The 27,499-nt window shown below is 46.7% G+C and overlaps 1 protein-coding gene across 3 annotated transcripts in view; it reads left to right on the top strand.

Moving 5' to 3' along the window:
• Tecta (tectorin alpha) overlaps positions 1–27,499 on the top strand; it is a 71,772-nt gene that overhangs the window by 13,769 nt on the left and 30,504 nt on the right. For all 3 annotated transcript variants that reach the window (XM_039081047.2, XM_008766130.4, NM_001106814.1), the window contains 5 exon segments: positions 1,751–2,163; positions 7,802–8,372; positions 10,245–10,837; positions 12,103–12,676; positions 17,794–18,395. In XM_039081047.2, the coding sequence (XP_038936975.1) occupies positions 1,751–2,163; positions 7,802–8,372; positions 10,245–10,837; positions 12,103–12,676; positions 17,794–18,395 (2,753 nt within the window).

Raw genomic sequence — 27,499 nt, 5'->3', positions numbered from 1 at the left:
CCATGACTTCTGAAATTGTTCCCTTTCCCTCGTGGGAAGGTCAACACAACCCTACTTGCCATCTGTGTGAGACTCTGTCTCCCTGTCGCTTCATCTCTCACCCCTTGACTTCCCAGACTCTCCCCCACACTCTTCCCTTTCGTTCGAGCGCTCGCTATAGAGTTCAGTGGCTCCGGACTGCATTGTTGAGTTCTCAGGGGCCGCGTCACACCTGAGTCCTGGGAATGAACACCGTGGTGATGGACAGCATTGGCTGGCAGTGCAGTGGGCATGGTCTGATGCCAGCCGTGTGCAATGTTCTCACTTTCGCTGCATGCTTTTCCTCTTGAGTTATGTGTTTGGGTTTCATATGCAGGACAAATTCAATATCCACGCGGGACGTGTGCATTTTTATGTGCCCCTGGACGTCTATCAATCTAATGAGATCGGGATTTGGCCTGGATTATAAGCAAGGGGCTCGGTTCCATAGAGCTGGCTTATTAAATCATCATTTCACAAACAAAATTATCACAGAGCATCTATCTACCTTTTGCTCCAAACCCCCTCTATTCAGAGGCATTTCACTCTCATTTATTGGAAGCCCGGAGATATAGAGACTGGAAATGATACTGAGTAAATGCTCTTATAATGTATGCAACCTTGAGCTCGTGCCAAAGTGCTGGAGGACTTAGGGCCTGGTTTAAGGGCTGATGCATACAGCCTACTGGGAATGTAAATATATCTATTATCTTCTCTTACGTGCAAATCTCAACAGGTAGGAGGCATAATTGCTTGTTGATACATATTCGTGTTGGGCAAATACAGCCTTCTGCTAGGGTTAAGCCAGTAGGCTTGGACAACTTGTAGGATATTCTGGAGTCTTGGTGTGTGTGTGTGTGTGTGTGTGTGTGTGTGTGTGTATGTGTGTGTTAGATAATTTATTTAGGGAAATGATTTTAAAGATTAAGCGTCTGCCAAATAAATGGGAGTGAATATTTATTAAAAATAAGTGCATGCTTTAAAACCATTCTCCTAAAGGACCTGGTCCTCCTCCTGACCTAAATGTGGTCAGAAAGTTCTCTTCAGAAGATAAAGAGAGAGGAATACCAGACTTGGGCAGGTCCTGGAGCTGGAGGGAAAACAACATGCAAGGGTTTGAGTTCAGCCCAAGCAGCATCTGTAGGATTTATGAACCTTTGAGAGTAGCACAGAAGAGGTCAGTCTTTTCTAGAATATTCCCAGGAAGCTGGGATTTATGTCTGCCTCCTGATTTGTGCTGTTGACCTTTTTTCGGGTACATGCTCCACATACTGTTGATTAAATGAACGAATTAGCAAGCAAACAGCTGATTGCTGTGTTCTGTGGCTGTCAGCCGGGTCTGCTTTTGGAACGCCCTTGTTTGTATTCTTGAAAAGGAAATGGCTCCTGCAGGTCAGAGACTTTGCCACAGATGAAGGCAATGTGTCTGTGCTTGAATGTGGGCTCACTCACCAGCTGGGGCATTAACAATGCCAGCCGCTTGACACTGGATTCAAACCCACTCAGCTTGGAGTCTTGGCTGAGTTGCTGAGAGATGTTGAATGAGTTATTCAACTGCTCTTAAGCCTTGGTTTCCCCGATTGTCAAATGAGGGTGACAATTGGTAATCCCTACCTAAGTAGGTTCACGTGGGGGATGAGAAGGCATGACCAAGGCATGCCTTCTTTATCCTTGTACCTGGCATAGAGGGGAAATACTCAGTAAGTGTTGGCTCTGATGTCCTTATTCCCAGGACAGTTCCTTCGTCGAGGGGAGGTGTTTTGGGACGACCTGAATTGTACCATCAAGTGCCGCTGTCTGGATTTCAACAATGAGATCTACTGTCAGGAGGCCTCCTGTAGCCCCTACGAGGTGTGCGAACCCAAGGGCCGGTTCTTCTACTGCAGCCCAGTGGAGACCAGTACCTGTGTGGTGTTTGGGGAACCACACTACCACACCTTTGATGGCTTCCTCTTCCACTTCCAAGGCTCTTGTGCTTACCTGTTGGCCCGACAGTGTCTACAAACCTCCAGTCTCCCCTTCTTCAGTGTGGAGGCCAAGAATGAGCACCGAGGAGGCTCTGCTGTCTCATGGGTGAAGGAGCTCTCTGTTGAGGTGAATGGCTACAAGATTCTCATTCCTAAAGGAAGCTATGGGAAAGTCAAGGTAAGACCTTCTCCAAACATCACGGGGAAATGCAGAGGGGCCAGAGGTGCTGGGAAAACATCCCTCCTCTGTGAACACCGCTTATACTTGTGTATGTGTACACATACAAGCACGTATGTGTCTCTCAGAAGTCCCAGGAACAGAATGACAAGCGTAGTTTCTCATAGACTTGGTTTGCAGTCATTAAAGTCATACAGTCATGGCCAGGCTATGTGCAAGCACAGAGTGCCTACGCCTAATTCAGTACAGCCTTGGGTGTCATCCTCAACCCTCCATCCTGTTTGCCCAAGAGCCTCTGCTTCATCCACAGAGAAACGTTCCCATTGATTGGTCTCCAACAGTTAATAGCTGTAGACTAGCTTTCATGATATCCTTAGTGAGTCCGGTATGGGAAGATCCCAGGAAAGCTGTACCCAAATGCCACTCTACAGAAACCTTCCACTTCACCCATACTGACAGCATAGAGCAGAAAGCTCTGCTGGCCTGTTTAGCATATGCAAATGACTTTTGTCGAGGGGTGTTGACTAAAGAGCCTAAAGAGCGGAAGCCAGAAGCTACTGGTAATTACTCAATTGGTGGAGGCCTTAATTTTCATAATGTTAATGAAGACCTTGTTGCAACCATGTAGTTATTCCGGCAATCATAACTTGAAGACCACAAGGGGTGATTGCTGAATTCCATGTAATCCCTAATCCTGGTGCATGGTCATTAAATAGAGTATCAAGCAGAACTAATAAAAGCTGTGTTGTAGCTTTAATTGCTGTAGCATGTCCAACAAAAGGCAAAACCGGGGAAGTAATTCCATTTTTCTTTTTCTTTTTCTTTTTTTTTTTTTTTGACTCTTCCATTCCCAAGTCTGTGCAGTTCATCAGCTTTATAATTAGGAAAGTGAGCTATGACCATGGTTGAAATGCCAATTTGCTTGTTATTTGGTTAGTCTCTCTAGGGACAGGTTCATATATCAGAGAAGGATTCTAGTACAGAAGTTTGGAGTTTTTCCATTGTAAATTTATATCGCCAAGCATCGTCTTCATCATTGTGGATAGATAGCATTCCCTGCTAATTTTTTTTTCACCAGCCTTCCTAACTTGCTTGCATTGTAAAAGAAAAAGGAAGGTGTGTGTGATACCAATGGTTGAGAAGAAAGTGTCATGCTTCGTCCCTATTTTCCATTTTGATTAAAATTCTTTCTTGCTCACGCTCAGACTTTTTCCTTTTCCTTTTTTTTTTCTTTTTTAATGAAAGAAAGGACACTGTCGTCTCTTTCAGGCCCAGTGGCTCTGCTAATTTTGCATGGCTCTGTTCCACAGTCCAGGCGCAGGGCATGGATTCCTCAATTTTCTGTAGCGACAGGGAGATGTGGATGTGAATATAAATGCCCCAGAAAGAAAAGGTTATGTGACTCCAACTGCAAGCTAACAACAGCGTCCTTTTCCTCTTGCCAAATGGTTTCCAGTGCCTCTGAATACACCTGCTATGCCAGGCAAGAGCTAGATGGAGGCAGAGCCCTGACCCAGGGTGATGTGGGGACAGCCAGGGAGAAGCCCAGGAAACAGGAAGGAGCTCAAGACTCCTGGGAAGCAGCTGACTTCCTAGCCATATTGTGCCAAGCCTGGAATGGCCTCGGTTGTGTTCTTGCAAATCACAAGTGTCCTTTCTCCAATCCTGTCTCCAGTTGCTGGGTTAGCAGTGACACTCTTCCAGTGGGGGTTTTCTCTGTTGAATCCATTCTCAAACGATAAAATAAACAATTTGGGCTACATATGCTAAAGAAGCTCAAGGAAAGCCAGCTTAACCTAAGCATCCAGACCCAGCAAATGTCTCTTAGTAACTATAGGTTTTTGTGTTCAGCCCCTAAATGAACTAGAATGGGCTAGGGTACATCTAGCCCACAGAAGATGGAGATTTTTTGACTCTAGAGTGGGGCCAGATATCAGTGCTGTCAGGATGGACTCTAGCTTCATTTTCCTTGTCTGTCAAGTGGGAGAAGTTGTGTCCCCTAGATTGGATCTCTTGATAATAGCCTAGACTTGGTTGCCTACATTCACAGCTGATACAGGCAGCTAGAATCAGTGACAAAAGTGAAAGGCTTCAGTCACCAGCTCCATCCTCAATTAAAGTAAGGAGAACATGATAAAAACCTAAGGTTTCCTAAATATCAAATAGAACAAACAGATGTGTCTCACCTAGCACAGAGCCTGGCACACAGTAGGCATTCAGCACATGCTGGTTCTGCGCTGTCCATTCCAAGACTCATGATTTGTGATTCATCTTCTCTCCCCTCACCCTGTCTTTGTACACATTCTGGGAGAGTTCTGTCGACAAGGAAAATGCCTAGAACACAGGGAGAAGGAAAAGCAAAGAGGTTTGCCTGTTGCTAGGGAATGAAATGTAGGAATGAACCAATAAATCATGGGTCAGAATATTGTTCTCTAGGAAGTCTTGCTTTGAGCCTTAGGGGATCGTAAGCACAGTGACTAACTATGGCAAGAGTAAAGAAAGTGCTGTGTACTCTGTCAGGAGAAAAGCCCTCCAACTGTAACTTACAGGCAACAGTAGTGATGCCAGCCTGGATGCAATGAAAACAGAGACAGGAGATCCTGTGGGATTTGGAGGATTAGGGTCTAGAGGCTGGTGGTTTCTCCTGATGACTTTGGGTCCTTGCTAGGAGCAGGAACTTAGGTGAGAGGAAAGGAAACACCCAGCAATTGATGTGCTTAGTATCTGGAATTATACTTATCTTTGAGAAGATTTGTTTTTCCATACCTCAACGTGGACAAGAGATAGTTTTTCTGTACTCTGGCAGGCTGACCTTCCTTACAGAATGGCTTTCTGCACCCCAATTGGCTTAACTCTATCTAAGAGATGCAAATGGCTCTAACTGTAGGGTAGTTTCTTCTGTTCAGACCTCTTCACTATTCCTATTGTCTGAAGGTTTATGCCCTAACCATTCATACATTGATGTTCTATTAGTAAATTCTCATGGGGGTACTATTAGAAGATAGAATGTGGGGGAACTGATTAGGTGATGAGGAAAGAACCCTCATAAATATGATTGGTGCCCTACAGAAGGCCATAGAAAGCTAATTTGCCCTTTCTATCACACAAATGAACATCTACGAACCAGAAAACTGGCATTTACAAACACTAATCTGTTGGAATTCCTGTCTTGGATTTTTCAGCTTCTTGAATATTCTGTGGTTTATAAATATTGTATTGCAACTCAAGTAGGCTAAGATAGAACACTGGTACCAGGAGTGGGGTGCTGATGTGCTAAATACCTTTAAAAAATGTAGTAGTGGCTTTGAAACTAGGTAATGAGCAGAAGGTGTTGAGTTCTGAGTTAAATACCATATCACTGTAAATAGACCATTAAGGGTAATCCTGTTAAGGGTAAGCTTCCAATCATACGTGTGGCATTTACCTCAGTAAACCTTGAGATCAGTATCTTTTCTAACTCAGAATGTAATGACCATATAGAAGGTAAGAGTCCTGTCCTTCCATATGCCTGAAACCAATATGAGTCTAGGACACCCTGGAAAGTTGATATGCACTTAAAGTCAAGCCCACCAAGGACTCTTACAGGACCAATCATTCTACCTCAGCTCTTGAGCATTGCATCTTCAGAAGCTAAGCACTGCGTGAAGATAAAACTTGATTTTCTGTCAGAAGCATTCCAAACCACCTGTTTACATCCTCTAGATAGCTGGGATTCACTCTTGACTTTCCCCCCAGATTCTCTGTTAGAAGCATTCCAAACCACCTGTTTACATCCTCTAGATAGCTGGGATTCACTCTTGACTTTCCCCCCAGTTCTTATTCAACCACTGGAGAGACTGTGCTGCAAGGGACAATTGAGCAATCTGTACAATTTGTCTCTCCCACTTGGTGTCTGGTTTTAGTTTTTATCCTTAGTTTTCCTTGGGCTCTGGCAGCAGCTGCCTGTCTGTGCCCCTTGCTTCTCATCTTGACTTAGTTTAGTAAGTACTTCCTTCCAGCCAGGATGAGCCTCCTGAAATGCATATCTGCCCATGTTATTTTTTTGTTTATAACCCTTCAGGGGCTCACTCCCTAGAGAAGATATTCAGCTCTTTTGGGTTGCCTTGTTTTTAACACTGCTTAAAGGCCCTTCAAGGTCTGTTCTCCAAGTGGAAGCCAGGGTGGTTCTTTCAAAGTGGAAATCAGAGCCTGTGGGTCCTTTGGTCTAAATACCCTCTTGGCTCAACATTTTGCTCAGAACTAAAGCCAAAGTCCTATCTTGTTCTGGCTGCTACCCTGCTAAATATCAGTCACCACTGCCCACTTTTGCTTGCTCTGCTCAGCCACATGGAGACCCTGATGTCTATTGCACCTAGAAACACCCCCACCTTAGGGTCTGCTGATCCCTCCCTGGAATTCCTCAGTCCAAGGCTTCTTCCTCTCTCAAATGTTACCTTCCCATGGAGCTGTGCCCTGACCATTCACTTATAGTTAACTTTCTTTCTGAACACTGGGATCTGCAATCCTCATTCATGCATCATTAGATATTAGACACCGTTTGTTTCAACAGTGATTAGTCTCTAGCTAAACTCTAGGTTCCATACGTCAGGGAATTTTGCCCAATTCACTTGTCAGTAACCCTCAACTCTTAGAACATTGTTTCACACCAGAGAAGCACCAGGACTTGGCTTGTATCTTCAGCTTCATCTCTGGCTACTGGTTCCCTTGAAGTCCTGAATATCCCAGGACTTCCCCCACTCCACACAGTTATCTCTAATCCTCTGCCTTTATCCTCTTGTCCTGGAATTCTCTGCTCAACACCCACCCCGGGGCCTTTCTCTGGCAACTTGAGTTTATCTTTGAAGACTCAAGTCAGATTTAACAGCCTCTAAAAACCTTGTATGGGTCCCTGAGGCTGGGTTAAGTGTTCACTCTGTTCTCCCATTGCACCCATTGATTCATATTTAAAACCGACGACTATAAATATCTGTTTGTGTTGCTCTTCTTCAGTAGGCTGAAAACTCCTTGAGGAACAAGGGTGAATATCATTTCTTTAGCCCTACCCTTCTTGGATTCTGACACAGCGCTTGGTACTTAGCAAGAATTTAGGTTTATTGGTGTTGAATGATTGAATGAAGGCAGTCACATTACAATGTGCTTAGAGGAAGGAGGCCTAGGGTGGCCTCCAAGATCAACAGCATGCTAAAGTTAGTACAACCATGTTTCATCTGGCAGGAGGGTCAGTGGGTACAAAGGACAGAGAGGGGATCATGGAAAACACGCATGATACCCTAGACCTAATGGATCATCGGAACGATAAAAAGGGAAACCAAGGTGATGAACCTCTCAGTCAAAACCTTGAAGTCAGTCTAGAGCCAGGCAAGAAGGGTGCCAGCCGGCTAGTCCCCAGAGGCATGAATGATGGCACTAGAACTGTCAGAGCTATTGGGCTCAAATACCCAATGCCTTCTGGCCTAGTCCTGCCATTACCTAAGTGTTTCCCCAGACATCAGCCACAGTAAGAGGTGAGGCGATGGAAGCCTGAAAACTTGGGGTGACCATTCTCTCCTATGTAGTTGCTCTGCTATCCCTTGCCAGCTTGTGCTGGGGCACATGCATGGCCACCTGCTCACCTGCCTTTTACTGTTACTGTTGGCAGGTTAATGACCTAGTGACTTCTTTGCCCGTCACCTTAGAGTTGGGGGCGGTGAAAATCTACCAGAGTGGCATGTCTACTGCCGTGGAAACAGATTTTGGGCTCTTAGTGACGTTTGACGGCCAGCACTACGCCTCCATTTCCATCCCAGGCTCTTACATAAACTCCACCTGTGGACTGTGTGGGAACTACAACAAAAACCCACTGGACGACTTCCTCCGCCCAGATGGCAGGCCCGCCATGTCCGTGCTGGACCTCGGAGAGAGTTGGCGTGTCTACCACACTGACTGGAAGTGTGGCTCTGGCTGCATAGACAACTGTACTCAGTGCGATGCGGCCACCGAGGCCCTCTACTTTGGTTCTGACTACTGCGGCTTTCTCAACAAGACGGACGGCCCCCTGTGGGAGTGCGGCACTGTTGTGGATGCCACGGCTTTCGTGCACAGCTGTGTGTACGATCTGTGCAGTGTGAGGGACAACGGCACGCTCCTCTGCCAAGCCATTCAGGCCTACGCCTTGGTGTGCCAAGCCCTGGGCATCCCAATCGGAGACTGGAGAATCCAAACTGGGTGTGGTAAGCTGGCGTGAAAGATGTCTCCCATGCTGGGGGCAGGGATAGGATTTCAGGCCTCCTCCTCAAGACCCCATTAAGAATCTAGGTTCAAGAGTGAGGGTGGTGTTGAAATGTCCCAAATCCTATAGAACGAACCGCGAAGGGAACTTTACTTTACCCCACCCAGTATTATAACCAGGAAACAATACGCCATCAATGGACATCAGGCATCTAGGAACAGGAGACATGTGACTAGTGACTAGAAGGGACTCCATGTTGGGGACAGCAGCCCAGAGCTGAGCCAGGGAGAGTTGCTGCCACTGTGTGAGTAGCTGTTGAGGAAGCATAGAGGCTCGTCTAGGGAGGAGTCTGCCTGGGGTGTGGCTTTCCTCCCAGGTGGAGGCTTCTGTCATGGCTCTTAGTCCCTTAGATTTTTGTGCCATTTGTTCTGCAGCATCTCATCTAATCTAGCAAGAGTAAGGGCTATGAACAGGGAATATAGACCATCAATGAGGAAGCCCTTTTCTTGCGGAGCCAGGAGTGGTTGGAGACACCTGACCTTCACTTGTGGGAGTACCCAGGTTCTTTTACGACAGGCTTTTGGACAAAGTTTTTCCAACTAGACACTGTCTAGTTGTCTGTTTCTTTCCACCCCACTATCCTATTTAAGTCTCCCCTTTTCTACAGTAATAACTCTCCTCTTCCCTGGTCCTCGGTTCCCTTCACATGAGTGAGGTTATAGACAGTTGTGGTCTGCCTTCCTTTCATGTGAGTAAAAAGACAGTTGCTGTCCATGCCTTTGAGAGGCTGCAGAGGTGAGATTTACAAGTTCCTCTCAATCCCAAGGCCAGAGGGAACTTCCCTCCTCAAGAGTGGGTTGGAGTCACATAAATCACCATGTCTCAGATTCAAATCTCAGCATTTTGGTCACACTAACCGAGAGACAGTGTATCTTCCTTGCTGTGTGACTGACTGACCAGCCTTTAGTATACCCAGGGCAGCCATCTCATAATTCACATTCAAGTTGAATATGGTTTCTCTTTGAGCCGTATGTAATCCAAGAGCATCTAAATTGCCCAGGTAAATTCTTATGAATCATGGTTGTGTGTTTCTCCTAGTGGTTCTCCTCTTATTACCCACCCCCCTCTCTCTCTCCCTGGGATGAATTATATTTAATTCACAGCTGGTTTACTAGGCTTATGCCTGCTGGATTCAACTAGACTCAAACATTTATGTAGACTTGAACAGTTTTAAGTAAGAGAAGCAAGCTTCTAAGGCACGGAAGGCCTTCGGAAGGCAGATTGCTCCCAGCCAGCCTCCCAGAGGAGCAGGCGTAGTCTCTGCAGACCGCTCAGCTTCTCTCTCATCTTTAATGTCCCACGAATCCATTTCCACAGTCTGCCTCCGTCACACTCAGATATTTTAAGTGCCTCCTTGTTTGAAATTTCATGTCTTCACATTGCTCCTCCAACGGTTACAGTTTTCATTGCTCCTGAAAGTTTTATTTCCTTCTAAGAATGGGCCTTGCTCTTTAAAACTCAAGGCACCTCCTGTGTCCTTGGCGGAGGATTTGAAAACATCTTTATGGCTGTGGATCACTAAGTTGAACTATTGAGGAATAGGGCTAATCTCGCAAAGGCAGACAACCTCAGGGTGAATTTCAGTGAGTTTCAGTTTAGGTAAACTCTCACAGTCCCCAGCGTACAGAGAAAGCAACAGTGTCAGTACTTCCGGGTGTCCCCTCCATTCTCTTCCCCAGGAAGTGGTCACCTGACCTTCACTCTGGGGCCTGAATGATATGGGAGGAGCGTTTTTATTTTCTCCCAGCCGCTGTGCCGGTTGGCTTCAACTCTGCTCACCTGTGACCGAGCTGTCTTCCTTTCTCCGCACCAGTGTCTACCGTGCGGTGCCCCAGCTTCAGCCATTACTCTGTATGCACCAGTAGTTGCCCTGACACCTGCTCGGACCTGACGGCCTCTCAGAATTGCGCCACGCCGTGCACGGAGGGTTGCGAGTGCAACGAGGGTTTTGTCCTCAGTACCAGCCAGTGTGTCCCATTGCACAAGTGCGGCTGTGACTTCGAGGGCCACTACTATACCATGGGGGAGTTCTTCTGGGCCACGGCCAATTGCACAGTGCAGTGCTTATGTGAAGAGGGCGGGGATGTCTACTGCTTCAACAAGACCTGCCGCAGTGGGGAGGTGTGTGCGGTGGAGGATGGTTACCAGGGCTGCTTCCCCAAGCGGGAGACTGTGTGCCTGCTCAGCCAGAACCAGGTGCTACACACGTTTGACGGCGCCGCTTACGCCTTCCCATCTGAGTTATCATACACACTACTCAAGACCTGCCCCGAGCGTCCCGAGTACTTGGAGATTGACATCAACAAGAGGAAGCCTGATGCAGGGCCTGCTTGGCTCCGGGGTGTTCGGATCCTCGTGGCTGACCAAGAGGTCAAGATAGGAGGCGTCGGGGCTTTGGAAGTCAAGGTAAGATTCCTTGCTTCCTCCGATGGAGTGACAGGACGTGCCTATTTTTTTCTTCTGGCTTGGCATTCTTCTTCTGGCTGTGAGTTGATTCTCAAAATGGACATGGATCCCAACATGGTGGCTTTTTTTTTTTTTTTTTTTTTTTTTTACACGATTGACCCAAAATGAGACTCTTGCAGGTGGAGAAATGGAGTCAGGTTGGAATTCTCTGGATAAGATAGCATGAAATTCACCGTCCATAAGAGCAAATCCTCAGAAAAGGCTATGTGCCAAGCTAAACCTTTCCCCTGAAATAGGTCACAGCATCGCCTCTACCACATAGCTCTTGAAACACAAGGCACAGAAGTGTTAAGAAACCTCCTCTAGGGACACACAGCTTCCAAGTGGGATTTAAGAGCGAGTAGGCTGGCAGCTGTCATGTATGTGCTTTGTGCTGTAAGATCCCTTCTGCGGGTAGAAGGAAGTTCATTGGCATGAGGTGCATGCTGTGCTGCCTCCTATCCCTCTGACATGGGCTAATACACCCGTGATCAGGTGTCTGGGCTCATTAATTCTGGAAGGAATCTTGGAAGTCACTTAAAGCAATGTTTAATTCCATAGAAGGTGCCAAGGGGCTAGGTGAGGGTCCCGTGGCTGATTTGGCAGAGATGAGGTGGTCCCAGGAAAGGACCCTCCCTTCTCTCAGTTGAGGGTGAATTGAGTGGCATTTGGAAAGCGAAAATAACCTCAAGGAGGTTACGAGATGCATGTCCACAGAAGGAAAAGGCTGTGTTCTCAGCCCCTTTAGTAAACTGACAGACATCAATCTAGTAAAGGAATAGCAGAGATACAGATGTGGATGGACATCTAGACCTTAGCTCTCCTCTACGCACCCCATAGACTTTCCTGGGGCACAGGAAAATTAAAAATTGATGGTAGAAGAAGGAGCCCAAAAGGTGTGGAGGAAGGGCACTGTCTGGGAAACGGTGCCTGAAGGGAGGTTGGCAGCAGGGGAAATACCGCCCCTCAGGACAGGTCACTCAGGGTGTCTGTGTGGGACTAGCTTAAGGTCTGGGGCACACTAAAATAATGAGAAAATGGGCACCTCAAAAGAGAAAAGCAAGCTTGTGAATAAACCATTGGTGTTTGTGTACAGTTTACACATAGCATCAGCTTCTGGGTATTTTCAAGGAGCTGGCCCTGGCAGAGAGCCGGTCTAGCCAACCTCAGAAGCACTGGGTCCTCTATGGTCTCTGCCCCTGACAGCAGTGCTTTTTATTTTTCAGTTAAATGGTCAAGATGTGGAACTACCCTTTTTCCATCCTTCGGGGAGGCTGGAGATTCATCGAAACAAAAACAGCACAACTGTGGAGTCCAAGGGTGTGGTGTCTGTCCAGTACTCTGATGTGGGACTACTCTATATCCGGCTCTCCACCATGTACTTCAACTGTACTGGGGGCCTGTGTGGCTTCTTCAACGCCAATGCCAGCGATGAGTTCTGCCTTCCTAATGGCAAGTGCACAGACAACCTGGCGGTGTTCTTGGAGAGTTGGACCACGTTCGAGGAAATCTGCAACGGCGAGTGTGGGGACCTGCTGAAGGCCTGCAACAATGACTCCGAGCTGCTCAAGTTCTATCGGAGCCGCTCCCGGTGCGGTATCATCAATGACCCCTCTAATAGCTCCTTCCTGGAGTGTCATGGGGTGGTCAACGTCACTGCCTACTACCGCACCTGCCTTTTCCGCCTATGCCAGAGCGGAGGCAACGAGTCAGAGCTGTGCGATTCTGTGGCCCGCTATGCCAGTGCTTGCAAGAACGCAGATGTGGAGGTGGGCCCCTGGAGGACCTATGACTTCTGCCGTAAGTTAGGGCTGCAACCTGGGGCGGCTATGGCTGGGGAAGCATTTTCCTTGATTTTCTAGTCAGGACTTCTCTTCTTAGTGGGACTGAGCTCAAAGGGGAGTCTGATGGCTTGACTTTGGTCTTATTACCCCAAAACTAGGCTGTCTCTCAACTTAATTTTCATTTCAGTGTGTGTGGGGGAGGGTGGAGAAGGAGAGGGAGGGAGGGAGGGGGGAGAGAGAGAGAGAGAGAGAGAGAGAGAGAGAGAGAGAGGAACACAGAGAATATCCGATGCCTTGTGCAAGTGTGAACTTCCCGATATGAGTATTTGTAACCAATCTTCTGCAAGAGCAGTGCATGCTCTTAATTGGTGAGCCATCTATCCATCTCCTCCAACCTTATCTTTTGAGACGGTGTCTCTTACTTAATCTAATGCTCACTGACTGCCAGACTCACTGGTCAGAGAACTCTAGACCTACCTGTCTCTCAGTACTGGAGTCATAGTTACTCGGGCTTTTTTACATGGATTCTGGGGATCTGAACTGACCCTTAAAGTTTGTGTGGTGGGTACCTCATCAACTGAACCGCTGCCCAAGTCCCTTCTTTTCACTACTAAACACACAGTATCTTTTCATTGTAGAGCAGTTAGCTATCCAGTTGACTGGTGGTTTTATCTACAGAAAGCACAACCACCAGGTTAAAGGATCAGAAACCTTTGTGATGGCTTCATGGGTACCTTCCCCTGGGGCGAAGAAGAACCCCATTCATTATTGTAGGGCACAATCAGCTAGGGAGCTTTGCAGGGTGTTGGAGATTAGCATTTCTCCCTGGGGCAACCCTGACAATTGGCTTTAAGACAGTTCCTTGTACTTGGCTCTTCATTTTGTCCCCAGAGTATGTGACCCCTCACAGCAGGGTGGCGGTGAAACCAGTAGTCATTAGATAACTCCCAAGCAGACAAGATACCCAACACCCGGCTTATCAGAAGCAGCAGAAGGGGAAAGGAGAGGCTGAGAGTGTGGAACTGTGTAGCAGACTAAGAATGGCTCAACTACCTCACTTTATCTCACTAAAAACTTTGCCCTAAACCATGAAGACACCAAGTTCTGAGTCTGTGTATCTCTCTGCCATAGTCCACCCTAAGTTTTATCCTTAAAAAAATTTTTTTAAATAGTTCCAAAGTTACATAAAAGTTCTGAGCACCCCTATGCAGTCATTACCCAGGTTTAAATCTGTTGTATACAGTCAGTTCCTTTTGTTTCCTCTCCACACATCTACCAACCAGCCCCCAAACAAAAATTTAACAGTAATTTGCAAATAGCATGAAAATCAACCTCTGATACTGTGACCAGGTAACCACTTGCAAAGAGAGAAGCATTATTTTTGGGGCAGGGTTTCAGCTCTAGGGTTGGTTAGCCCTATTGCTTCTGGGCCTGTGGTGAACGTACAGTGTGGTGAGGTTCATGTGAGCAAGCCAAGCTGTTCATTGCAAGAATAAGGGGGAGGAAGGACTAGGTTCCCGCTCATTTCAAGGAGCATCCCTAATTTCCTAGAGACTTGTGCTGGAAACCAAACCTTGACATTTGGGGGACATTTGAGATCCCAATCAATCATTTCTCCTCACTAGTTCTTCAGTAGACAATCCCTGAGACGCAGGACATTTGCCGTACACTGTAGTGCAGTTATGTGCTTTAGGACATTTTATTTAGACTTAGTGTCACTCATGCCGTACCTCAGCTGTGCACCCTATTCAGCGTCCTGGACAGGCTCCACGTGCAGAGTAAGGCTATATCCAGCCTGCCCCCTTGTGGGTGAGGTGCGTGCTTAAGTTTAGGCCAAGGCATGGATGGAATGTCTTGCCTGTAAATTTCCTGCGTGTTTTCCTCTCACGACTGAAAAGCAAAGGGTGGGAGGTTTTTGGCATGTACCTCTGCTTCTGTCTGTCAAAGTCTCTGTCCTGGCTCAGCACTTACTGTCAATCTTGGTTTGTGTTAAATCCTATGCACTGTGGTTACCGACTCACAAGTTTCAGGCCCAGTGCTGTCTTGTCTGCTCTACCAGTCAGGGATCGCCATCCCACCGTAGGCAAAGCCCCTCCCCCAATCTCTTCCACCTGTCTCTCAGTTGATCCACTCATCTGTTCACACCTCTTGTCTCTCTGCACCACATCAATATGTGGATTCTAATCTTTTAAATTCCCATATTTCATATGTCATCTAAAAAGTATGTAAGTATGTTTGGTGTTAAACTTGTTCCTGTGTTTGGCCCATGGGAACCTTCAAACTGACCCCTGTCCTAGGCCGTTCCTCTGTTTTGCTTTTCAGCACTTTCTAACTTTCTGATCAGGCAAGAGGGTCACATTTATCTCTGACTTCTCTCCTCCCTGGGCAGTGTTCAGCCTCCATATTAAGGCTTCCTACTTCCTTTTAGTGAAGGTTTTGTGGAGGTCAACATCTAGGTACCAGTTACCCAGTGCTCTTGGGAGTATCATTGCTTTGCTATAGGCTCTTTCAACAGAATTAAATGCACACACACACACACACACACACACACACACGCACACGCACACACACACAAACTCACACACACATACACACACAAACACACATATTTACACACTCACATGCACACACACATGCATACACATACTCACACATATGCACACACACATGCACACACACAAACACATACATATATAAACTCACACACACATACACTTGCAAACACACATACGCATATTTACACACTCATGTGCACACACATACACACATGCATACACATACTCACACATATGCGCACACACACACATACACACACACACACATACACACACACACACACACACCTGTTAACTCCTGATTTATGAACTTCAGAAATCTGGTGAGTATGTGGCAGGCCTGGTGGCTGTCAACTTGGCAGAGGGTAGTTATGTCCCAGATGAACCTTTGCTTCCTTCAGAAAGGACTGGAGCAGAGGCCATGAGTCCTGAGACTGAACTCTTTACAAAGTCACCTTCAGCAGGAGAGCTACTGTTCCTATCGACTGCCCTACTAGTGGGGACCTTGAAAGACTCCCCCAAATTCTCCTCTATGCTCTGCTCTCCCACACTGCCTTTCCCCAGCTTCACTGTGGCTTCTGACCCTGCTCTCACGCCCAGCTTTCTGGCTGGACTTCACACATGGCATGGGATTGCCAAATTCCCTGTCCCAGATCTATGCTACTGCCGGGTCATCCTTGCCTGGCAGGGAGTGCTCACGGGTTGTTTAGCACTGTGTAGAGCGCATATTGATCGCACTCAGTTAGCCTGGCCCAGCACTGTGGAAATGGTTCCTCCTCTTCCTGAGAAAAACAGGTCACCAAGCCCCATTCAGGCCAGCAGAGTCAAAGCAGCTCTTGCAAGTGTGGTTTCAAGGAGGGTTTTGGCATAGGTGACCACATGGAGCCCGGTTTCATTTGGAAGAGGACGGGCTTACCCCTGGCCTACCTGCTACGTTGTTTCTTTTAACTCCGATGAGGATGACCAAGTGTGCACATTAATCAGTCAGCTGCCTGAGTATCAAGGGCATATTATGTCCTAACAAACGGATTAAGTTACAGCTACAAACAAGGAAAAGCATCTTCTTTGAACTTGGAAACAGACAACCATGCTCTCTGTGTTTGGACATTTTTAGCCAACCTTCTCGTTGGCAGAGCCAGCTCCCCAATTAAGTAATTTCTCAGAGTGATTTCGGGGGCAGGGGAAAGTTTTATGACTCCACGTCTCTATGTTCCAGACTCTCAGACAAATCCAGACAATGCAGTAAGTCATAAGCCACAGCCATTTAAATAAGTCATGTTATTTGCTCTCCCCATAAACCTGCAGTCGGTGCTGTGGCATTCATAATTTAGAGACAAGTGTGAAAATCCCTCTATCCAGACATATATAATCAGTGTTGAACTAGCCTTCAACTCCAAAGCCGTATGGTATTGTAGTCAACGGAAATGGAGAGAGTTCTTTAGCCTAGAGGAAAAAAAAATAAACCATTGGCGTTCAGTCCTCAGCGCAGAACGATTGAGTTGGTCCTCCTGGGTAGAGCTATTATATCCATGCAACTTATTTCTCTGTAGTGTCCTTCACGTCCTTGGATTGTAAGACACTGCAAAGGAAGGATGGTATGTCTGAGAGCCAAAGAAAGTTCTGTGAGCAAGCCCTTGTTTTCCTAGAGGAATGGGGACCTTTGCAGATCGTTAGAACCCACAGGCTTGTAGGCAGACTTCTTTGCTCCTGGGTTCGGTCCCTGCTCCTGTCAAATTGTCACCAGCCAAGGCATGGGGTGAAGTGGGTTGCTTACCCAGAACCTCACAGAGAGTGAGCCGCTCATGGTCTTCTACGGCAGAGACTTGATCCAACCAGGAAGGCTTCTGGGACAAAGTGTGACTTTGAAAAGGAATGTGAAAGAGTCACAAGACTTGGCTGTGAAGGGCACTATGCACGTGAGGAAAGTATGAGCAGAGGCAGGGGGATCACTACATCCAGAGCGTGATGATGAGATAAAGGAGACCTCAGGGTGCCTGATGCAGAGAAAGACAAGACCAAGAGAAGTATATTGGACCAATGCAATCTTCTTAAGAGAAAGATGTGAAACCAGAGCTCAGAGATATTCACAAGCCAGAACTGAAAGAGTAGCATTCTCAGGCTTCTATGACCACAAAGCAAGTATTTTTGTAGCACATCACACATGGTCTCCAGAATCTAAGCCAAGACACCCGTTTCAACCCCTGCCTGGTTATAGGTAGATATGTTTTACCACTGATCTCCCAATAGAATAATGATTTAAAAAAAAGACTTATCTAAATCCAAATGGCTGAGATGAGGCACTCAAAAAGGCCTAGGAGGGGGTCCACATTTAGCATGTGATCAGTATGGGTCATAGACAAAGAATCTTCTGCATAGACGATCAAGTACACAAACAGAGCCTTGGAGTGTCCTCTGACCCTCGGTCATGCCAGTGAGGCATTCAATTCCATGGCTTCATTAAGCTCCTTGTCATGATTGCACACACATACACAGTCACACAGATATGCACATACACATATACTTCTGTCTCTGCCCTCTGTTCATTTTTCAAACTTGTCTTCTCTTTGACCACCCTCAGCTCTCGAATGCCCGGAGAACAGCCATTTCGAGGAATGTATGACATGTACAGAGACCTGTGAGACCTTGGCCTTGGGCCCCATCTGTGTGGATAGCTGCTCTGAGGGATGCCAGTGTGATGAAGGTTATGCACTGCAGGGCAGCCAGTGTGTAACTCGGAGCGAGTGCGGCTGCAACTTTGAGGGGCATCAACTTGCCACCAATGAGACCTTCTGGGTAGACCAGGACTGCCAGATCTTCTGCTACTGCAATGGCACAGACAACAGTGTCCACTGTGAGACCATTCCCTGCAGGGACGATGATTACTGTATGGAAGAGAGTGGCTTATACTACTGCCAGCCCCGTACTGATGCTTCCTGTATCGTCTCCGGCTATGGCCACTACCTCACTTTTGATGGCTACCCTTTTGACTTCCAGACCAGTTGCCCTCTCATTCTCTGCACCACAGGAAGCAGATCAATCTCAGACTCTTTCCCAAAGTTCATTGTCACAGCCAAGAATGAGGACCGGGACCCATCTCTAGCCTTGTGGGTGAAGCAGGTGGATGTGACCGTGTTTGGCTACAGCATTGTGATCCACCGGGCTTACAAGCACACTGTGCTGGTAAGTAGCAAGGGCCAACCTCCAGTGTGGATTCAGCAACGACGGAGATAGCATCCCAGGCCAGCTGGGTGCTGCTTAGCCATGGTGGTGCAGAATACAAAGGCAGTAATTGCGTGTTGTGAGAAAGAGGCCTTGGGGGGATGTCTTAGGGTTTTACTGCTGTGAACAGACACCATGACCAAGGCAAGTCTTATAAATGACAATATTTAATTGGGGCTGACTTACAGGTTCAGAGGTTCAGTCCATTATCATCAAGGCGGGAACATGGCAGCATCCAGGCAGGCATGGTGCAGGAGGAGCTGAGGGTTCTATATCTTCATCTGAAGGCTGCTTGCAGAATACTGACTTCCAGGCAGCTAGGATGAGGGTCTTAGAGCCTACACCCATAGTGATAGGCCTACTCCAACAAGGCCACACTTACTCCAACAGGGCCACATCTTCTAACAGTGCCACTCCCTGGCATATACAAATCATCACAGGGGATTTCTGTTGCTTTTTATTACAGGCTCAGAGAGCAAAGGATTGCCCAAGTCACAGACACCAAAGTGAGAGCAGAGGCAGCGGGAGCCATACACCTTAGATCATAGCAGGGGACACCTCACCAAGGGCAAAGATCTAGATTCAAATCTAATGTTGACAACCTCTGTGTGACCGTGGGCAATCCCATGGTCTTCTAGTGCTGTTGTTCATCTGTAAGAAACTGCATGTCTGGCACAGTCTGTGGTTCTCTCAGTGACACTAGTGCCCTCATTCGTCATCCTCTTTTGAGATCCACATGGCACCTGCCTGCTCAGGCCTCCCTGACCATTTCCATTCTCCCTGTTGGGGGCTGTAGCATCTGAGTTTCAGAGTCTTGCTAACATTTGAAGCATTGGGGGCGGGCTCTCCACACTGTCTTTACTCACCAGGACTCTCTGACCCTTTGTCTACTCATTCCTCCATGAAGTCTTCTTTAGCCATGATGCCAAGAATGTACTCTATAAATAGTCTGTAGATAGCGGCCCCATGGCAGAGCAGCCCTCTCTGATCCACTGTCTCTCCTGATGCTGAAACCAGCCAGCTAGCCAGTAGACTCTGCAGAGCTGATTCACAGGCACTGATTTAGGGGATGAACCTTCCTAATGTGGACCCCATAGGCCTGTGGTATACTCATAACCTCCAATTGGACTTCTTGACATCTTGTAGACTTTCTCTTTGAATGGTGAAATATATAAAGTGGACTAAGCTAAATACAACAGGATAGAATTACTTGAGGAGCCCTTCTGGTTTCTCTTCTTCCTGGGAATCTGTTAGCTTTCAGGAAGAGAAGATACAGCTTCTAGGACTGCCTTCCTTTTACAATAATTGGATAAGCTTACTTAGCATCTGAGGCAGCAGCCTTAGTATGTTGCTAGAATGCTTTTCTTTTGTTTCTGACAGAGTCTCACTCTGGTGCCCAGGCTGGACTGGAACTGTGACCCTTACACAGTGACATTTGTCAAGTGAATGAATGAAGTAACAATATGATCCCTTTCTTTTAAGGTTCCTGTGGGTTTCCTTCTGCTGCTGGTCACTTCTTTAGCAATCTGAGACACTGAATAAGCAAATGCACATGTCATGCATCTAGGTGTCCATGCCTCCCTAGGTGTGTGTGTATGTGTTTGTCTGTCTGTCTGTCTGTCTCTCTGTGTGTGTCTGTGTGTGTGACTGTGTGTGTGTCTGTCTATTTCTGTGTGTATCTTTCTCTCTGTATATGTGTGTGTGTGTCTGTCTGTCTCTGTGTGTCTCTGTGTGTGTGTCTGTGTGTGCATGTGTGTATGTACATATGTATGTATATCTGTCTCTGTGTGTATGTCTCTGTGTGTGTGTCTGTCTGTCTGTCTCTCTATCTGTCTACCTCTGTGTGTGTCTGTCTCTGTCTCTCTCTCTGTGTATGTGTGTGTGTCTGTGTGTGTGTATGTGTGTATGTGTGTGTCTGTCTCTCTCTGTCTCTCTGTGTCTGTCTGTCTCTGTGTCTGTCTGTCTGTCTCTCTGTGTGTATGTGTGTGTCTGTCTGTGTATCTCTGTGTGTGTTTGTGTGTGTGTATGTATGTGTGTGTGTCTGTGTGTGTGTGTCTGTGTGTGTGTCTGTGTATGTGTGTCTGTGTCTATGTCCGTGTCTGTGTTTGTAAGCCGCAGGTCAATATTAGGTATCTTCCTTTATTCATCTTCCTGTTATTTTTTCATTTTTTATTTTAGCTTAAGTGTATGGATTCTTTGCCTGTACATATGTGTGCTTATGCATCACATGTGTGCCTGGTGCCCATAGAGGCCAAGAGAGTGCAGTGGTCAAGTCCACTGAAAGAGATGTTACAGTCAGTTGTGAGCCACCATGTGGGTGGCTAGGACCTGAACCCTGAGTCTCCTGGTAGAGCAGCCAATGCTCTTAACCATTGAGTTCTATCTTCAGCCCCAATTATTAATTTTTGAGACTGGCTCTCTCACTGAGCCTGGAACTCACCAATTGGTTAGATTAGCTTGTCAACACAACTCTGGGACTCCCCTGTCCCTTTACCTCAGTGGTAGGTTTATAAGCATGTGCCTGGCATTTTATGTAGCTTCCAGGAACTTGTGCACAAACACTTTACCAACTACATCACTTCTCTAGCCCTGAGATTAAAATTCTAGCAGACATATATGACACCGTCTGTCCATTCCACTTTCATCAGAGGTTAAAACAAAGGTATTGTTCGCGTCATCAGAGCATTACCTCACTGTGCCCTCTCCTCTTTCCTTCATCTGATACATTCCCACCCTTAGGTTTATACATTTTCATGCTGTTAATTATCTTTTTGATATTCGCTACCCTTCCACTTGGTTGGCCTTTCAAGGTTGTTGGATGTTATTCCCCCTTTAAAATACATTTATCTGCTGATAAGCCTTGCCGGGCTGCTTGACTGCGTGTCCGCCTCCGCCTGGCCTTGCATGCTCTCAGCAGCGAGCTTGCACGGGTTTTCGGGAGGTTGGTTTTTATGTAAGCTCTTCCTAGTTATGTGCACACACCATTGGATTCTTGTCTTCATTCTCTTTCTATTGCTGTGATAAACACTGGGACCGAAAGCAACTTGGGGAGAGAAGGTTTATATGGCCTTCGTCTTACATCCTCAGAGAAAGCCAAGGGAAGAACTCAAGGCAGGACCTGATGAATAGACCATGGAGGAGCCTGCTTCCTGGATTGCTTAGCTGGATAGACATACATACATGCATACATACATATATACATGCATACATACATACATTCATGCACGCATGAATACATACGTGTGTGTGTGTGTGATGTATGTGTGTGTGTGTATACACATCATTATAAGCTCAGGGGTAGCGCTAGGCCCTCTTACGTCTGTCATTAATGGAGAAAGTGTTCCCACAGACTTGCCTATAGACAATCTGATGGATGAATTTTTTTCCAGGTGAGGTTCCTTCTCCCCAGATGACTCTAGCTTGTGTCAAATTGAAGAAATCAGGCAAACAAAAGTCACTACCTAGATATTCATGACCACTTCATGCCACCTCTCTCCTTCATAGGAACTACTTCCCCATTCTTTTTGGGTATTAACTTAAGCCCCACAGAGTCAGCCCACCTTCCAGGCGTGAGCCCTGTCTCAGTCTCCTGAGGTCCATGGATGGATGAGAGCCACGGGGGTCCTCTGCACTGTTTCTCAGTGTCAGGTCTCTCTTTTAAGGGTGGTCATTTTTGGATGTGGGGTTCACTTAACCTACACGACCTCATCCCATCGTAGTTATGTCCTTCAAGACTGTTTCCCAGTATAGGCTACATTCACAGATTCCACTAGTTAAGGCTTCCGTGGATCTTTCTGGGCTATAGGATGCTACTCACAACAGGGGCGCCTAGAGAGAAATGAACATCAAGGATGAGGAGATAAAGAGGTACGAGGACTCTGGGCCAGGACCCTTCTTCCTAAGTGCCATGCTGGGAACAGAGTCGACAGCCTTCAAACTCCTGACAAGAAGGCCAAAACAGGATGTACTGGAGGCCTTTTTACTTTGTGAGCCCATGGGATGGATTTAGCAGTTACTTTGAATTATTAATATGCATTACGGGACCTGCTTATTCAGTGATTTGCATTTGTTTCTCCTATGATGTTATTATTAGTCACCATAGCTGAAGAATAATGGTTGTCATCATACAGAGTGAGAGAAAGTACAGGACCAACTGGATAGCCCAGAGCCCCAGGTCACCACCGGTGCTCTTAGAAATGGAGGGTGACATAGAAGTCACTCGCTGGGACATGAGATTCGTCTATGATTCTGACCTTCTTGTGAACCGAACTATGCTGCAGGAAGTGAGAAAATCAACAAGGCTAAATGAAACTAGAAGTAAACGCGCTCTCTATAGACCAGGCGGGGTGACTGAGGGGGAGCTGCAGAAGGTTAGCCACTGCAGGGGACACTGCAGGAGCTGGGGCTCTGCCGGGTACAGCCCGAGCTGGACAGAGTCTGTCCCTCCCATGCCATAACCCGAGGTACCAGCAATCCACACCCTTCGTGTCCGGGAGGCCTCTGGGCCCCTCCCACACTCAGTAGGCTTTCAAGCTTCACTCTGGCACGGTTTGGTTCAACAAGCTGCTCTGTACGGGTGCATGCACATTCATGTGTTTGAGTATAAACACATACATTCCACCGCCTGCATGTAGAGGCCATAGGACAATATTGGATGCCGGCCCTTGAATTCCACCTCGTTTGAGATGATGTCTCTCCTTCATCACTGAGTGCACCAGGCTAGCTGGCCTGGATGCACCCATAGATTCTTTTGTTTATGCTTCTCGTCTTCCCACAGGAATACCAGATCAAGGACATGTGCTACCCTGTTCAGCCTTCTGTGGATTCTTGAAATTCAAGTCCAGGTCCTCATGGTTATGCAGAAAGTGTCTTCTCAGCCAAAGATTGTTTTACACGATGGCATAAAAAGTGAAAACAGTAAAAATAATTAAGCACAGTTTCTCTCATAAGGGAGAAACAGAATCTGACGGGAGAGACAGACTCTTAGCAGTTAATGTCAGTGTAATTACAAAGCCTGCAGAAATGATCCATGCAAGGGCCGTAAGATAGCAGAAGTCATCTTGGTCTGTGTTAGGGCTTCTGGGGGGTGGGGTTGTTTCGGAAGAGATGATGCAGATCCAAACCCGAAGGAGCCCATCTGCCATGAGCTGAGAGTACCTCGGTCAGGGAAGCATCGGGGCAGGCCTGGAGAGAAGGCAGGGTGTGGGGTGTGAGGTTGAAGCCTGCAGGAGGAAATCAGAGTGAGTCGTTTAAAGCAACCATCACGAAGTGCCAACTCATGATCTCATTTCCAGCAAAGGCAGACTGCCACCACAGCTTTCACATCCACAGGCCAAACCAATACCATAAGTCATGTGTATGTTTGTATCTGTTCTGTATGTACACAATATTTTCATTCTTTCCTCAACTGTGTGGTGTGGCATTGTTAACACGGCATCCACATCATGCTATCACAAGTTACTTGAGGGCAGTCATGCAGGTCTGTTCATTTCTTTGATATTGCCAGAAAATATCATCTCCACACCTAATACCTGAGTTACACACAAACATAGACACATATACACAGACACACATACATATACACAAATACATACATATACATACATACACCTATGACAAATACACATACATACACCCTCCCACACATGCATATATACACACATACACACATACACACATACACACATACATATACATATATAAATACATGACATACATACACACATGTACACATACACACATCCTCACAAACATACACAATACATACAACCACACATGTACATATACATACACACACACATACACACACATTTGCACAAGCAAGCAACAACAACCAAAACACTTAAAACGCTTTATGTAAATCCATGATGTGTTGGACACTGTTCATAGCTCTTCTGGGGCACATGTGGCTGAGTGTGGCTAATAGACAATGTGTGAAGCTTCAGTGGAAGCAGAATATCGGGATTTTACAGGAAGGGTCTGAAATATGCTGGGAGTTGGTATCGTCAGGGGTGATAGATCCACTTGCCTTTGGACTTGGAGGTACTTACGTGTATACTCTTGCCCACAATCACCTCTGTGTTATCTCCTTACCCCTAACGTACCCTTATCTCTCTCTATCAATCCCTTTTGCAACATCAACCTCCTGCTTCCCTTCTGAACCCCTCTCCCTGGGTCCCCATTTCTCCACTCCTTATTCTCAGAGAGAATCAGTCAGGACAGTGGGCTATGACAGAGGGAGCACTCAAGAGGCATCAGAGATGGGGAGACCTGAGCTGGTCAGAGTTGGGGGACTTGCTTTCTTTCAAGGTTCTCTTTGGCAGTGACATTTAATCCCATTACTCTGCCTTGCTGGGGTTGTGTCTCCTGTGTGACATCACATAGTAAAGAGCCCAGATCAAAAGAAAGGCAAGCTGCACTTGTCAGCCAAGACTGAGCCTTTAGGGTGAGCCTGACCTCCTGTGAACTCTATTTCCCTGGTGACCTGCTGGGCTGGCATCTGTTTGCACCTGGCCCACCTTTTAGGGCTCCTGTTGGGGAAAAAAGGGCTGTGTCCCACCCTCTCTTTCTCCTGCTTCCATTCTTAAATTCTGCTTCTTAATGACTGACCTTTCATTCTTCCCCAGTCCAAATGCAGACGTGGATCCTTCTCATTGTCTCTATGGATGTCCCTAACCCCCGTCTGCCCCCTTCCCTTCCTCCTAAGTCTTCAGCCTTAACTTGCCCTCCTACCCACAAACATGCATACTCTAGACCAAAGCCTGCCTCTCCTCAGGCTCTCTCCCATCACTGCTCCCTTCCTAACAAATCCCCTCTGTGACTCTTCTTCCTGGATCTCCTACGTGTTACTTTATGTGCAGTGTTGTAATCTGACTTCTGATCTCATTAATCCATTTTAATTATCCTGTCAGCATCTTAGCCAATTCCCCTTACCCAAAGTTCGACTGCCATGGGTCAGCCTTTCTGGCACAGTCTCTTTGACCAGACACTGACAACGAGGCGTCCTTGACTGCAGTCCTTCCAGCCTCTCTGCCCTCAGATTCATCCTCCACTCCCAAGGATGCGTTTGATGATCAATCAGCCCTAAGGTGCAGTCATCTTTCACTATGACTAAGATGCTCTATCTCGTCTGGGCCTTTGCGTGAAGAAGGCTCTTTCTTGAAGCTCCCTCATCATCACTTGTTTCGGTAAAAAAACAAACAAACAAACAACAACAACAACAAAAAAAAAACGGTGAATCAGTTCCCTCATATACCCTACAAGTCTAGCTCCCTTGCTAGTTCTGGCTCCATCAGGCCATTGGAACAAGCGCTAATTTATCTTAGATTAGTATCTCTCCTGGTGGCTCTCTGCTAGCCTCGAACTCTATGGTTCCAGCTACCCAGTAAAATCAGGACTCTAGAAGTCCAGCAGCCGCTGGTCTATCATGGCTCCCTACCACAGACCGCTTCCTGGTAGTTAAGGTATAAACTCCCAACTACCCAGTAAAATCAAGACTCGACAAACTGTAACCCAACAATCAGATTTATATGTTAATTTCTCAATCCACAATACATCCACACAATAAACTCACAACCAATTGATAAGGATAGAAACCACCCACCTAGATAAGATAAATTTGCCCACAGAAATCCATCCCACCTACCTTGGCAATTCAAGACCACCCGGATCTGGGTCATCCTTCCTTGTCTCCATCTTGATTCTCCTTTTCTTCCTTTTCTCTCCCGCCTTACAAAAGCTTTGTCCCATCTTTTTTTTTTTCTGTCCAATCATGGCCTTGACCTAACTTGTCTGCCTTCACCTGCATAAAGACAGCACCCTACAGTCACTCTCGTCCCCCTTTGTCTCACCTACCCTGCGCATCCTTTAAGACTCCATGTGAGTATTGTCATCTGTAGATCCGACTGATTCTGTCCCTAGGCTGAGTCTGAGGAATCTCTGAACCTACGTCACTGCTTTTATCAATGATCTCGTTAAAGGATCTGTTCAAGTCCTTGCCTTGTTATATGCAGGAGAAAAGGACCCTTCCCTTGCCCCAGCCTATCACTATGCTTGGGACACAGTACCACCACACTAACGTCTGTGGGATGAGTGGACTCTGCCGAGGCAAATATGCATAGAAGGAGAGAAAGATGAGCTGAGTGTTGAGGAGAGAGAATTGACCTAGAGAAACAGCATGAATGGAGGATGCCCTTTGGTGTCTTGTGGAAGGTTCCCTAGAAGCAAGCCCCAAAATGGGGCTTCTTAAGAAAGCCAGGGAAAGCCTAAGGGAAGAGATAAAGACTGGCTTTAGATACTCGGATGCTGGATACTCTGAACATGCCTACATGGAGCTGGTCACCAAATGTGGGTCATTCATCAGCCAGAGGTTTCCCTTGGGTGGACCAAGGTCATTTGAGCAATCACTGTACCACAGCCACAGTGACTGGGGACGAGGGTCCTTGTTGGGACACAGAAAACACCTTCCATAGTTAATCATAGGAGACAATGGGACTAGGATGGTGTGCTTGGTTCATTTGGGAAACTAAACTGTGGGGCACTTAGGAAGTCCTGAGGAGACAATGGTTCCTGCCCTTCAGTCGCTTATAATCTTGCAGGTGAGACAAAAGCAGCTATAATGGGTTGTCACTCGAGGCAGGCTGTGGTGCACACTTGGCGATGTGCACATGTTGGATCTTGGCCCAAAGTAGAGGAGAATATAAGGGAATCATAGGTGTGGCATGTTGTGCTTGTCCAGGCAAGGAAGGGGTGCCACTGACCATGGTCTCAGAAAATCTTGCTTTATTGGAGAGGTAACATGGGAGCACAGCCTGAGGATGTGAGAGATGCTGATGAGTGGTGAGAGGCCTGCCAGGCAGAGGAACCAACAGAGTGGAGTCATCCTCCAAAAACAAACAAAAAACAAAAACAAAAACAAAAACAAAAAACCAAAAAACCCAATCAACCAACCAACCAACCAACCAAACAAACAAAAAAACCAAATGGAATAAAGTTGGAGATTGCCTAAAATAAATCCACAGTAGAGCTAGAAATAGAAACACAGGAGTTCTAGGTTTTGGTATTTT

Source organism: Rattus norvegicus, chromosome 8, assembly GCF_036323735.1.
Source record: "Rattus norvegicus strain BN/NHsdMcwi chromosome 8, GRCr8, whole genome shotgun sequence".
Classification (NCBI taxonomy): domain Eukaryota; kingdom Metazoa; phylum Chordata; class Mammalia; order Rodentia; family Muridae; genus Rattus; species Rattus norvegicus.
The sequence above is the reverse complement of the archived record's forward strand: the minus strand, read 5'-3'. Positions and strand labels throughout refer to the sequence as shown.